At 34.9% G+C, this 13,451-nt stretch overlaps 1 protein-coding gene across 7 annotated transcripts in view; it reads right to left on the bottom strand.

Moving 5' to 3' along the window:
* Window positions 1-13,451, bottom strand: part of SLC12A6 (solute carrier family 12 member 6) — an 83,290-nt gene that overhangs the window by 54,749 nt on the left and 15,090 nt on the right. The window contains exons 1-2 of one of the 7 annotated variants that reach the window (XM_032481582.1): window positions 7,189-7,289; window positions 5,615-5,649 (exon numbers count right to left, since the gene is read on the bottom strand). The exons of 4 other annotated variants lie outside the window; for them this stretch is intronic. Coding sequence is in view for 2 of the 3 variants with exons in the window: in XM_032481580.1 (XP_032337471.1) it covers window positions 7,189-7,312 (124 nt within the window). In the remaining variant the exon portion in view is untranslated. Of the gene's footprint in view, window positions 1-5,614; window positions 5,650-7,188; window positions 7,590-13,451 lie in introns of those variants that run through there. 2 more of the 7 variants (XM_032481580.1, XM_006194840.3) reach the window with 2 other exon arrangements.

A 13,451-nucleotide genomic window follows, 5' to 3' on the forward strand; every position in this document is an offset into this window, starting at 1 on the left:
AGGTATTAATAAGTTTTTAGCTAGGAAATCATATTTTTTGCTCCATAAGTCTTTTTTCATACTTCACTTGAACTTCCTGAAGTCCTCCTATGATTTATTATTTTTATATTCAAGTTACTGTCTCGCCTCCTCTGGCACTTCTATTCAGCTGGTCTACTGCATTGTTTATCCTAAGTGCTTGTTTCTTTCTTGTTGCCTGGCTTCGCCAGATGGGTTCTTTTTCTTTGTTCCTTCAGAGGGGCTTAGGTTTCATTACTGGAGGACCACAAGTGGTAGCAGTCCCAAGAGAACAGGAAGACAGAGCAGTCTCTGCCCCTGTGGGCAGGCAGTGCAGCAGGCCCCTGACAGCCAGGCTCTCAGGTCTCCTCACATCTCCCAGCCTCGGGGTAGGGAGATCAGTCCCCTGGCTCTTTCCCCTTCTCCCCCACCCAGTGAAGTCCAAGGATCTCTGCCAAGCCAAGCTCTTTCTTAAATCTGCAATTCTTATCCTCACCCTAAGGATCTTGTCCAGCCCCTGAGGGACAAGTCCTGTGCCAGCTCTCACTGATAGCGCTCCCCCATAGCTCAGGCCTCACTTGCATTTAACTGTTCTTCGGATCCAGGGGCCATCTGGCTCAAGAAAGGCATACCCGGGCTGGAATTAGTAACAGAGGGACAGGGAGATTTCACCTTCCCAGAACCCTCTCTGAGAAGTAAGTCCTGATTAGAGACTAATCCTAAAAACATTCAAATCTTGGCAAAGAAGTCAACACTTTAAAAAGCCTCTGTGAGGTCCAAACACCTGTGGGTTATATCATGCTTAGCTACTGCCCTAAATAAATGTGAAGCTCTGAGAAATAAGGACGATCTTAACGTGAGTCGGATTTAAAGGAGCTTGACTAAGGGGGTTGGGTATAGCTCAGTGGCAGAGAGCACGTTTAGCATGCATGAGGTCTTGGGTTCTACCCCCAGTATCTCTATTAAAAAATAATAATAATAAAGAACACCTAAGAAAGGAAATGAGATCCAATTTAATATATGAGGGCTTGGAATGGATCAAACCCATTTACCTTATTTATGTTCCACATTCAATCTTTGCCATGTCTATGCTCTACCTATATATCAGTATTTTTCTTTAAACAGCTTGTGTTTTTACCTAGCTTCATTCTAAGTAATAAGATCCATAAAATGAAATATCATATAATTTTTTTCTAATACACTAAGATAAACACATCCTTCATATCTTAAGTAGCATATTTATTCTTAAAGTTATATTAAAATGTAATTCTTTCACTTCCATATTCCATATGCCCATTTTTTCCACCAATAACCCTCAGTTTTTAAGCCTCCCATTCCCATCTCACTGATAAGTGTGCATCTCCCTTGAAAGTCGAGGAGTGGAGGGCCACCAAAGGATTGTCAGATTGAACCAGATTCCCTACCTGTTCAGATTTCTCAATTTTTAGCATTATTTGAAAGAATATTCCACATTTGGAAATATTCTACTCCAAACAAAAAAGCAATCTAACACGTGAAAAGTTAGAAGCACCAAGTAACTCTCAATTAATCTTAAGAAATCTATGAACACAAAAGAAAGAGAACTTCAGAATTATCAACTACTGAGAAAATAGAGCAGCCTACTTCAGAAAAGATCACATGTTTAAACATGTGTGTTTAAAGTACAGAGTGTGGTGTGGTGAAAAGAAAAAAGACTTTAAAGTCACAGAGACTTTAGTTTGAATTCCACATTTATCACAAAACGACTTAATTTCCTGGCACCTCACTTTCCTCATCTCTCAAATGATGATAATGGTTACCTTTCCTGGTTGTTGTGAGGATTAAATACACCAATATGTGTAAAGTACCTGGCATATGGTAGGTGTTCAATAATTATTACTATAATGTTGATATTTTAATATAAAATTGTTTCCTCTTTCAACTTGCAAAACCAAGAGATGCTAGAGTCTTTAAAATTCAATTTTGAAACCTATCCTGTATGTCCAAATTCAGTTTGAAATTTGGAAACTTGTTGAGTATTTTACAATATGCTAAAATTACACTCAAAAAGTTTCTATAATCCTAAACTAAATGTTGCTTTGAGTACAGAATATAAAGTATTAAGCAATATGTATGTAGATACATTTTGGAGAAATTTTATCTTTATCAAATTAAATCAGTTCTAATCTAGTATGTCTCCTGTGCGGGAAAAAGTAGCAGACAGTATACAGAGTGTTGGTACATTAAGTAAGAAAAATATGGAGAATAAGAGATTCTAAAAAATGTGATAAATCATGAATCACTATATTGTACACCTGTAACTTATATAATATTACACATCAACTAAACTTAAATAAAAAAAACTACATATACAAAAAAAATTGGTGGTAACAGTACTGAAATAGGGAAAGAAAGTGTTCAAGACTGTGTAAGTATTAACATGAATATGACAAAGAAGGGTTAATGATCTAAACAAAGTTTTAAGATGTATAGAACTGAAAGGAATCAGACTCAGATTTGTAGTCCTGTATTAAAGTCTTAGACACAGTAAAAAAAAAAAAGAATACATTTACTATGCAGCAAAAATGATTCCAGAAGAAAAATAACCTACAGTGTCTATTTACCTTTGAATAGGCAACTGTTTAAGTTACTCTGCTTTTAACATTTGTACTTACATAAAATGCTTATGTATATACAGGAATGTCACAGTGCAAATGCTGCTAGCTCAGGCACAAAGTTAAAATTATTTTGTGAAGACTGGTGGTTGTATTAAAACTGCCATGATGTTATACCAAAAAAAAAAAAAATGGTGAAAAGAATTGGGAAGATATTTCAGGGAGGTGTTAGTCTTCCTAACAATGATGCACTATTGGGGTGGGTGGGGAGGAAGGCAGAAAAACATGCCTCAAGAGCCAAGTTTAAGGATAAACTTTTGGCCCTGAGATTTTCAAACTTGTAGATCTGAACTTGTTAGTTGGGTTGGTAAAAAACCCCACATAAATAGTTAAACAGGTTTTAAATCTTCACTATAGATTTTTTTAATCAATACAAAGAAGCTCTTATAAAATAGATAAACAAGTTTATACTGTATAGCACAGGGAAATATATTCAATATCTTGTAGCTTGCTGGGAAAAAGAATATGAAAATGTATATATATTCATGTATGACTGAAGAATTGTGCTGTACATGAGAAACTGACACAACCTTGTAAACTGACTACACCTCAATAAAAAAAAAAAGCAATAAAAAAAAGCTCTTTAGTTGTCTATTTCAACCTATTTTAACGTGAGTCAATAAAAGAAGATAGTCATAGCACCTTCTTTAGAACATTAACTTTCATGGGTAACAAACAGAACTAATGTTTCATTAACAGTTTAACATCTTGTGGGTTCTCAATAAACTGTAAACTCCATTTAACAGGAAATCTCTCTCCATAGTACTCACTCATGCCATCTGGATTACTAAGAGTTAATGTTTGGAGATGCTGTTCAATACCAATGTTAGGCTCCTTTCTTTTCTGCTATAGGATCATTTCTGAAAATTTCCTTAGAAACCTTCTAATCTGCTATCTGTATAAAGTGAAGGTAAATCCAGCAGTTGAAATCTGCCCAATCCACAGACACTATAAGAAGATCCAATGAGTGGGGGAGAAGATTTGGAACAATTGTTTCACAGAAATATTTAAACTCAATAAATATTTAAATAAATGAATGAATGTAATATTTACACCTGATAAAGTAAATGCAATAAACAGCAAAACTCTTGCCTTGTTCCTATAAAAAAATCACAGATTTGATAATGTTCACATCAAATTCTGTGGCTCATGTACATTAAGATATAAGTAAGTTTTTCTTATTCTTAAAAAGCTAGGACTTTGGCATCATGGCGTGATAAGAGGCACATAAAATTTACAAACTTTGAACACTGGCTCTGCTACTAGTCATCATGTAGTTGGAGGCAAGTTACTGTCAACAGCCTCAGTTTTGCTATCTGTAAAAAGGCAACAGCACCCACTATCCTACAGTGGGGAGATGATAAAACTGCTAACACTCCAAGCAGCCTTCTCCCTTAGCTCTTTGCCACATGCTCAACTTGCTAACTACTTTAAACCTCTGTTTGCCACATGCTCTACACCTTCCTCTTCTACTTCTAATTGTTCCTATTGCTGGTAATTTCCTTGTCTAGACCTCCCTTCAAGAATCAGTTGTGTCCTATCCTCTGAGATACCTGTTCATGGTCTCCTCTGGGCAATATTGATTCTCCAGCATCTGCTATCCGAAGCTGTTTCTTTTTGTTTTTATTAAACCACTAGTCACAATATAATAAGTAAATGGTAGCTCTTATTTTTGAATGCCGTGTCACAAGTGTGTTAAGTGCTTTATGTTCACTTTCCCGTGAAATTCACAACCGCCCTGTGGGGTAAGTAGTACTGTTATTCCCTTTGTCAATGAGTAAGGCTTAGAGAAGTTAAATAACTTGCCCAAAGTCACTCAAGTAATGATTAATACAAATTATCACTACTCCTAATTAGCAGTAATTAGTAGGACTGGGATTGAAAGCCAGGTCCCTGGCTCCAAAGCCATTCTGCTGCCTCTGGTGGGGAACTTAAACTTCCTATGCCTTTGTAGCCTTAGGAAAAAAGTACAACATTTGACATGACATTTGCACTGACAATGTGTTTAGTGAATAAAAAAGAGCAGAGAACAAGTCGATTCACTGAATGCCTATTATGTGCAGTTTGTCTGGGCCTGGAGGTACAAAATGGTCCAACAAGGTCTCTACCCTCAAAGAGCCTACAGTCAGTCTATTTGTGGAAAGAGATGAGTGAATAGGTGACCGCAATACAGAGTGTGGTGTGTGTTATTTCTATGGACAGGTTGATGAGAAAACATAGGAGTGGACACCTAAACTGGACTGGGAAGGAGGAATACAGTCAAGAAGTCTGAGTTTCTCTTCAAAACCAAAATTAAGTAGGGTTTTACTAAGTGGCATTCTAGTAGCTGGCATGGCAGGGATTAATGTACTACTTTTTTTTAAAATTGAAGTATAGTTGACTTACAATATTATAATTAGTTTCAGACGTACAACATAGTGATTAGATATTTTTATACATTAAAAAATGAGCACCACAATGTAATTTTTTAAAATTAGTTTAGATTATATCTATATTCATATTTCTATTTTATCTCAAATTACATGTCTAATGTACATGTCAAATTACATGTTCAAATAAGTACCTTCTAAAAAACATTTTAAAGGATGATCTGCTATCTAAATATGTTCTATTTATATGATGGTACATTGTAGTTTTCTCTCCTCACAGATACAGAAGGAAAAACATTCAATAAAAAAAGTGGTTGGTTACATAACTGGCTAGTGTTAGAAGCGCCTGCAACAAAATCACAATCAATTTTGGATATTTTAACTCAGAAGAACAAGGGTCCACAATTTGTTACATTTCAAGTAACTGCTCTAAACTTACCATCTATCCTCAAGAACATTTTACTCCCCAGAAAAAAACCTAAAACTTTAGAGGTTTTCCCCATATACATTTCATTCCTTCTTCCTCTCTAATTTAATAGTACAACAGAAATAAATACAAATTAGATAACATATTTCAATCAGTTGTTCACTTACCAAACAATAGTTCATTCAAGTGGATACTTTCTGGGCTGTCACAGAAAATGCCAAAATAAAAAGCCTTATTAAATTCAAGTTAGATTATATCTGTCATTTCTTCCTTGTCCAAAGCAATTAACTGTGGAATAAAATAAAGCCTAGCCATGTCACTTATTACAAAGTTGATTGCTATAAAACTTTTTTTAATGGGTTTTCTAGGTGGTTACTAATAGATTAAATGATCTCAACACTGTTCTAATCTGAATAAAGCAGATTTCCCCAAACATTATGAGACCAGTAAAGATGAAATAATAAAACAGAGTAATAAAATAATAAAATACAGTAGAGGTGGTGAAGAAGAACGCACTTGTTTGCATTTTGTGAAATTAATGAGACAACAACAAAAAAAGCTTAAAGGGATTAAAATCCAAGGGCAGCAAACACACACAACAAAGAAAGTTCAGCTTCAAATACACACAATCTCAAAAGAGAACCTAACTTCTTTAGAAGCTAGAGTTGTGGAGAATCAGGTTCAAGTTCAAAGTAGGTTAACCTTACTTTAAAATTATCACACTATTTGGCAAAATGAAAACCTGGCAGACAAAGAGTTTCCATAAAACCTTCTTTCTCATCTTCCCCTAGTAAATTCTCTCACTAAAGGGAAAAAATAAACAAAAGGAATTTTTAAAAGTAAGTCTTAGCTTTAAGTCAGAGAGTCTTAAAAATTCACGAAGGCTTAGTAAGACAGAAGGGAGTCAACACTGTTTACAGAAAGGAATGTGAAATGTTACTTGCTATAGGAAAAGTTAGAATCGTGGAATCAGGAAGAATTTTGAGAGATTACTTATTCCCTGAGCCTTTATTCACACACTAAAGAAGTCTTTGACAATGTGTGAAATTTACAGACTTAAAATATACAGGGCTTCAAACTATGGCTATATTTAATACCGTAATATTAACTCAGATTTTAATTGCATGTTAAAAACTCAAAACCACAATTCCCCCAGCAAGTTTAACTATTACCATTTAGAGAAAATAATAGGGATAATTATATTCAGCAAATTTATTAAATCTGATGCTGTGCTAGTCACCATAATGATCTACTGTATTTTTGTTCTTTCATTAAAGAATTCTTAGACCATTCACTATTGAATTACTGTTTAACTGGTAAACTGAGGCAAAATACTGAATAACTTGAGAAGTCACAAGTGCAAAGTCCACTGTACAAAACTACTGAACCATGCTCCCTGTTTATGTACTTTTACAGATATAATTTAAACTGTCAGAGCAAAAGGTGAATTCTAAATTCAGCCTAAATTTTTTACTGTGCCTTTCTTTTTGCTTGAAAACTCTTTTCATGTGTTGCCACAGATTCAATTTCACCTGTAGGTAATGAACACAGAACTCATTGTAGAGAAAAACAAACCAGAATGTGAAAAAAGTAAAATAAGTTATCAGGTATACAAGGGCATGAAACAGCTGGTTGAAAAACACTTTAACCGCAATACTTTTTCTCCACTCTTAAGGAGGTGTTACCATTGCTTTCACAACAACCCCTATAGTTTCCCAACACTCCCAAGTTGTGTACTCACCTGGTTCATCTGAATGCTGAATCGGGGCTTTTATCTCTGCTAAGCTGGGCTCCCTTTCTTGGGAGACCGAAGCTGCTGGCCCCTCCTCTGTATCCTCTACCTTAGTCACGGTAAAGTGTGGCATTGTTATAGCCAGGAACCTGTGTTCTTCCCGTATTTACGCTTCCTTCCAGTCTACTTTCTCTGACTATCTCTTCCTTACTATGCCCCTTTCAGACTCCGATCACAGCCCACGGGAGACCTGGGCTGGGAACAGGGAAGTACTTTCAGCTCACGTGACCTACAGCCCCAAAGGAGTGGAACGCTGGAAGACACGCCTTCCACAGTGTTTACCATTCACTGAAAAGGATTAAGCACTCCACCCCTAGCTTATAGTTATTAGACAAGAGAATCCCAAGAAGTGTTTAGGCTGCTTTCCCAGAGCTGCCAAAGGCTGGAGAGTGGGCAGAATTCAAATTCTGCCCACCGTGTGCTAACTCTTGTTTCCTTCACCTAAGTTATTTGCATGTCACCATCTCAACCTCTTGCCCTCGTATTTCACAGGAGATTAGGAAACAGTTCATTTCATAAGCTTTTCTTTTTAAAGAAAGACTGGATCTACGTCAATTTAGAAAATCAAAAAATTTGTAAGCTTCTGTTGTTGCTTTATTTCAAAGCATAGTCAAAACAGTCATACAAATTATCTTTCAGATGAGAACATCCATTCAGCAAGTATTTAACGAATATCTACATATTTTATACAAGGCATAGTTTTAGATGCTGTAGTGTATACAAAGACCTCCAAGAAGAGACATTAACTTCCCCAAAGTCCAAGTTTGTTTAAAAGAGCAAAATATTTTTAAAGGGAAGAGTTCAGAATTGTTTGTATTGTACAGAGGGTTTAAATATTGTTTTAAATGAAAAAAAAAAGGCCAAGAAAAGCCCTGATTACGAGATGTATAGTTCTTTTGCCACACATTTAAAGTTACATACTTAACTCTTGATATATTTTATCATATAACTGTTTTAAATTCTGAGTTGATGACTTTAACTACAGAGTATGACGTCCTATCTCTGCACTTAGACAAAGAAGTTCAATTGAGCCCTGTGCTAATTTCCATGTTAATGATGTAATATGCGGGCTTTGCTAATAATAACACCTGACAAGCAAGACTGTACTGAATTTAACAGAGAAAGAATGATGGTTTGCAATCCTCATTTATTTGAATACATACCACTTCTAAAAGAGAATGAAGCCAATAGCTGTTAAAGACCTACTTTGAGCTCTGCCTTGCACTAGAAACTTTTCATTATAATCTCATTAAATCATCACAGAAACAGAAACATTAGGGTGGGAACTTGCCCAAAGTCACAGAACTTGTAAATGGTGAAGCCTAACTTAAAAATCTCTAAAAGGAATATGAAAACAAATATATGTATGTATTATACACATAACTGGGAATTGTGCTGTACACCATAAATTGACACATTGTAACTGACTGTACTTCAATTAAAAAAATAATAAAAATAAAAGAGGTAAAGCAAAACAAAACCAAAACACACCAAACAAAAAAACCTGTAATACCCTGTTGGTAAGCAGCACAATAGAAGTTTCATAGAAAGAAAATTCATATATACTCATCTGAATTTTATTTAATGGGTTCCTGTATAGCACTGGTTTGTAACCTTGGCTGCATATTGGAAGCACCTGGGGAGATTTTAAAACTACTGATGCCTGGGTCCCATCCCAGATCTACTGATTTAATTGCTCCGGAGTTGAGCCTGGGCAACAGGACTTTTAAAAGCTCCCCTCTATGGTTGTAACACACAGTCAAGGTTGAGAATTACTACTGTAAGGGAAGGAGAAATGTTTGTCACTTGAGAAGTTTTTTAAACTATTTTTATCTCTGAAAGAAGCTAAGTCAGGTGTGGTAGTGCCCTTGGTGATTTTTTCCATATTTACAACTCCAGTAGCTACTCTACTAATTTATTCAAAGGTTCTTAAAACAACTAACAAATTGTCAAATATTTCAATATTATATTCTAGGAGGTTCTAAAGTCTTTAATACTTTAATGCCACTGGATATTTCCAATAGGATCTAGCTTTTCATATTTATTTTATAAAGCGAGTTGAACATTCGCTAAGTCAATGGAAACAGTCACTTCTGTTTCTAAGTCTCTGTGCAGCTTGTACACATAAGCCTATGTATAAATGTTATACTGTCACCTCTCCCCTCTAAAACAATCCCCAAACTAAACAAGCAGAAAGCTAACAAATTCCTGTTAACCTAAGATAGGAGTAATTTATTTACCAACTTGATGCTTTGATACCACTATAGTCGGCAACTTAAAAATAGTTCCCTCTCAGAGTGGACTGTAGATAAAAGTGCAAGGGCATAAACAATTGAAGGCAAAGTTAAAGAGTACAGAAGAAGTTTGGGGAAAAGTGGTAAAGAAGAGATGTGTGAGTGCTATATACAAACAGAGGTTAGAAAGAGGAGGTGGGATGTAAGAAATAGCTATTTAAAATACAATAAACCACCACAATGAGGTACAATTACACATCCACCATGATGACTAAAATTGGTAAGACTGACAACACCAAATTTGGTGGGAATGTGGAACAAAAGGAACTTTCGTACATTGTTACTGGAGTGTAAACTGGTTCACCAACTGTAGAAAAGAGTCTGGGAATTTCCCCTATAATCCAACAATTACACTCCTAGGTATTAACCCCCAAAATGAAAATGTATTCCCGCAGAAGGACTTGATAAGAATGTTCATAGCAGGTTAACAATAGCCAAAAACTGGAAACTCAGGTGTACATCAACAGGAGAATGGATAAACGCTGATGTATTCATACAAAGGATTACTATTCAGCTATAAAAAGGAATGAACCAGTGATTCCTGCAACAATGTGGATGAATCTCTAAAACATTATACTAAGCAAAAAAAAGCCTTAAATGAAAGAGTACATAATATATGAAGCCACTGACAGGAGGTTTTAGAACAGGCAAAAGTAATCTATGGTGCAAGAAGACAGGACAATGATTGCCTCTCGGGCAACAGAAGTGAAGACTAGGATGAGGTACACTTCCTAGAGTGATGGTAATATTCTACATCTTGATAGAGTTTAGCGTTCCAGAGGTATATGCATTTGTCAAAACTCAGTAAGCCTTCACTTAAAATTCACTTAAAATTTAATAATCTCAAAAATAATATAAATTATACATCACATTAATTATATGCACACTGAAGTGTTCAGGGGTGAAGCACCCTGACATGTGCAACTGACTTTCAAATGTTTCAAAAACAGATGGGTCAATGGAAGGGATGAATATGTGATAAAACAAATAGAGCAAAATGTTAATTATAGCGTCTGGAGGATAAGGACATGGGTGTTCATCATCCAATTCTTTCAACTTTTGTGTATGTTTGAAAGTTTTTGTAATAAAATGTTGGAAAAAATACAGTGAACTGAAAGAAGTTCACTGAAATCTAAAGATCTTTGGATCTGAGTATAAAACGAACCACCTATGGGTCAAATTCCGTTTCACATAAAATTTAGTTTCCGTGGTATAGTGGTTACCACATTCACCTCACACATAAAATTTAGGCACCTGCGTAAATGCCTTTCCTATTTGATTCTAGAGTGTTGAGTAATGTTTGAACAACAGTCATCATACAGGCTTGAAATATTTACATCTTCACATTAAAAAAACATAGTATTTTGAAGTACTAAGATAAAAGGCCAGGCTAGGGTAAAAAGAGCATTTATAATGAGATGACTTTGACAGTGCTTTATACATTGGGATAAATATTATATGTATTATATTTATTTTACTAGTTAGTTTTAGTAAAACACTTTACTTGTGATTATATTATGCCTGTTTTTGGGGGGCTTTTTTTAAAGCATGCCTATTCTTTAGAAGAATGTGTCTACTTTGGGTAGTATTTTCACAGTACAATTTATCACACTATACTATTCTATTATTTTTAATCACAGCTAAGAACTCATGATAACTAGCATTTTATTTTACTCAACCTACTTATTTAAAAAACAAAGACAAGATTTAGTGAAAAGACTGAAACAAGGGAAAGTCAATGGGAAATTACTTTCAACATATGGATTCTCTATTACTTTGTAATATTTTCTTACACTCTATCATTTAAAAGAACACTCAATTTTATTGCAAAAGATAAGACTGACAAGGACTTAATTTCCAGAATATATAAACAGCTTATACAACTTAATAAGAAAAAAACAAACGACCCAATCCAAAAATGGGCATAAGACCTAAACCAGCAATTCTCCAATGAAGACATGCAAATGGCCAATAGGCATGTAAAAATAACGCTCAATATTGCTAATTATCAGAGAAATGCAAATTAAAACGACAATGAGGTATCACTTCACACCAGTCAGAATGGCCATCATTCAAAAGTCCACAAACGATAAATGCTGGAGAGGCTGTGTAGAAAAGGGAACCCTCCTACACTGTAGGTGGGAATGGAGTTTGGTGCAGCTGTTATGGGAAACAGTATGCAGATTCCTTAAAAGACTGAAAACAGACTTACCATATGATCCAGCAATCCCACTCCTGGGCATATATCCAGAGTGAACCTTAATTCAAAAAGATACATACACCCCAATGTTCACAGCAGCACTATTAAAATAGCCAACACATGGAAACAACTCAAATGTCCATCAACAGACGACTGGATAAAGAAGCTGTGGCATATTTCTATAATGGAATACTACTCAGCCATAAAAAAGAATAAAATATTGCCATTTGCAGCAACATAGACAGACCTGGAGAATATCATTCCAAGTGAAGTGAGCCAGAAAGAGAAAGAAAAATACCATATGATATCACTTATATGTGGCATCTAAAAAAAAGAGAAACAAACTTATTTACAAAACAGAAATAGATTCACAGACATAGAAAACAAACTTAAGGTTATGGGGTGGGTTGGGGAAGGGGGTGGGAAGGGATAAACTCGGAGTTAGCAATTCGCAGATACTAACTACTATATATAATATAGATAAACGGTAAGTTTATACTGCATAGCACAGGGAACTATATTCAATATCTTGTAGTAACTTTTGGTGAAAAGAAAATGAAAACGAATATATGTATGTTCATGTATGACTGAAGCATTGTGCTGTACACCAGAAATTGACACATTGTAAACTGACTATATTTCAATAAAAATATATACCAAAAAAAGTAATGGATCCAAATAACACTTCATTTAGCTCTGCCCCCATAAGCATTCTATAAAAATAAAATAATTCCTTTGCAAAAGTAAAAAAAAAAAAAAAGAAAGAAAGAAAGAAAGAAAGAAAGAAAAACAAGCCAAAAAAAACACTCACTTTTAGAGCAAATCATATAAGTATTTCTTCTTAGTCTGAAGAAACTGAGAACTGTACTGTACAAAGCTAAGCAAATAATCTAGAATGACATAATCTCATTGCTGAAATGATTCTTAAAACGAACCTAGTATTTCATGCTTTAAAAAATGGATCCATAATGCAAGAAAATTTACAATTGAGCAGTAAGCAAATTCCTGGAATTAAAAGTCCACATACTTTTTGAATACCACATGAGTTTTACTAAGTGTCATTCTGTCCATCTCTGAAAGATCTTATAGATACATGTTAAGGCTTTAGTAACATATATAATAGCATTGTTTTAATTAAAAATGCAATTAAAGCTTGATCAAAGGTACCAGCATGCTATTAAAAAGCTGGAAAAATATAAAATAAAATAGACTAGATTCCATGAGCACACACAATATAGACAATTCATTTTATCTGTCTATACCTTTTCACAAAAATCTCTCTAAATCTCTCTCACACACACACAAGTGTGGAAATGCTGAGAAAAAAAAATGGATTCTGATTTGGAAACAGATTCAAATCTTATGAATCTCTCCTAAACTCCTGCAGTTTGAAGATACAACTCAGATGGCCTTATCCACTAGAAGGATCTAGCCACACTTGAAAGAACCTCTAGAACTGTAACCAAGTAATAGTTTTGTGCTTACAGTATCTGGTTGACTATAAATGATATTTTTACAAGTAATAGTAAAGAAAGTGAAATCGACTTCCAAGCAGTTGCTTCTAATGCAAAAATTTCAAAATATTTACAGTGAAATTCTTATTAAGTCCCTGTAACCACTCATATCAGTCCTTCTCAAACTCTTCTAGAAGACTGAAAAGGAGAGAATACTCCCAAACTAATTCTATGAAGCCACCATCACCCTGACACCAAAACCAG

Source organism: Camelus ferus, chromosome 6 (assembly GCF_009834535.1).
Source record: "Camelus ferus isolate YT-003-E chromosome 6, BCGSAC_Cfer_1.0, whole genome shotgun sequence".
NCBI classification, from domain to species: domain Eukaryota; kingdom Metazoa; phylum Chordata; class Mammalia; order Artiodactyla; family Camelidae; genus Camelus; species Camelus ferus.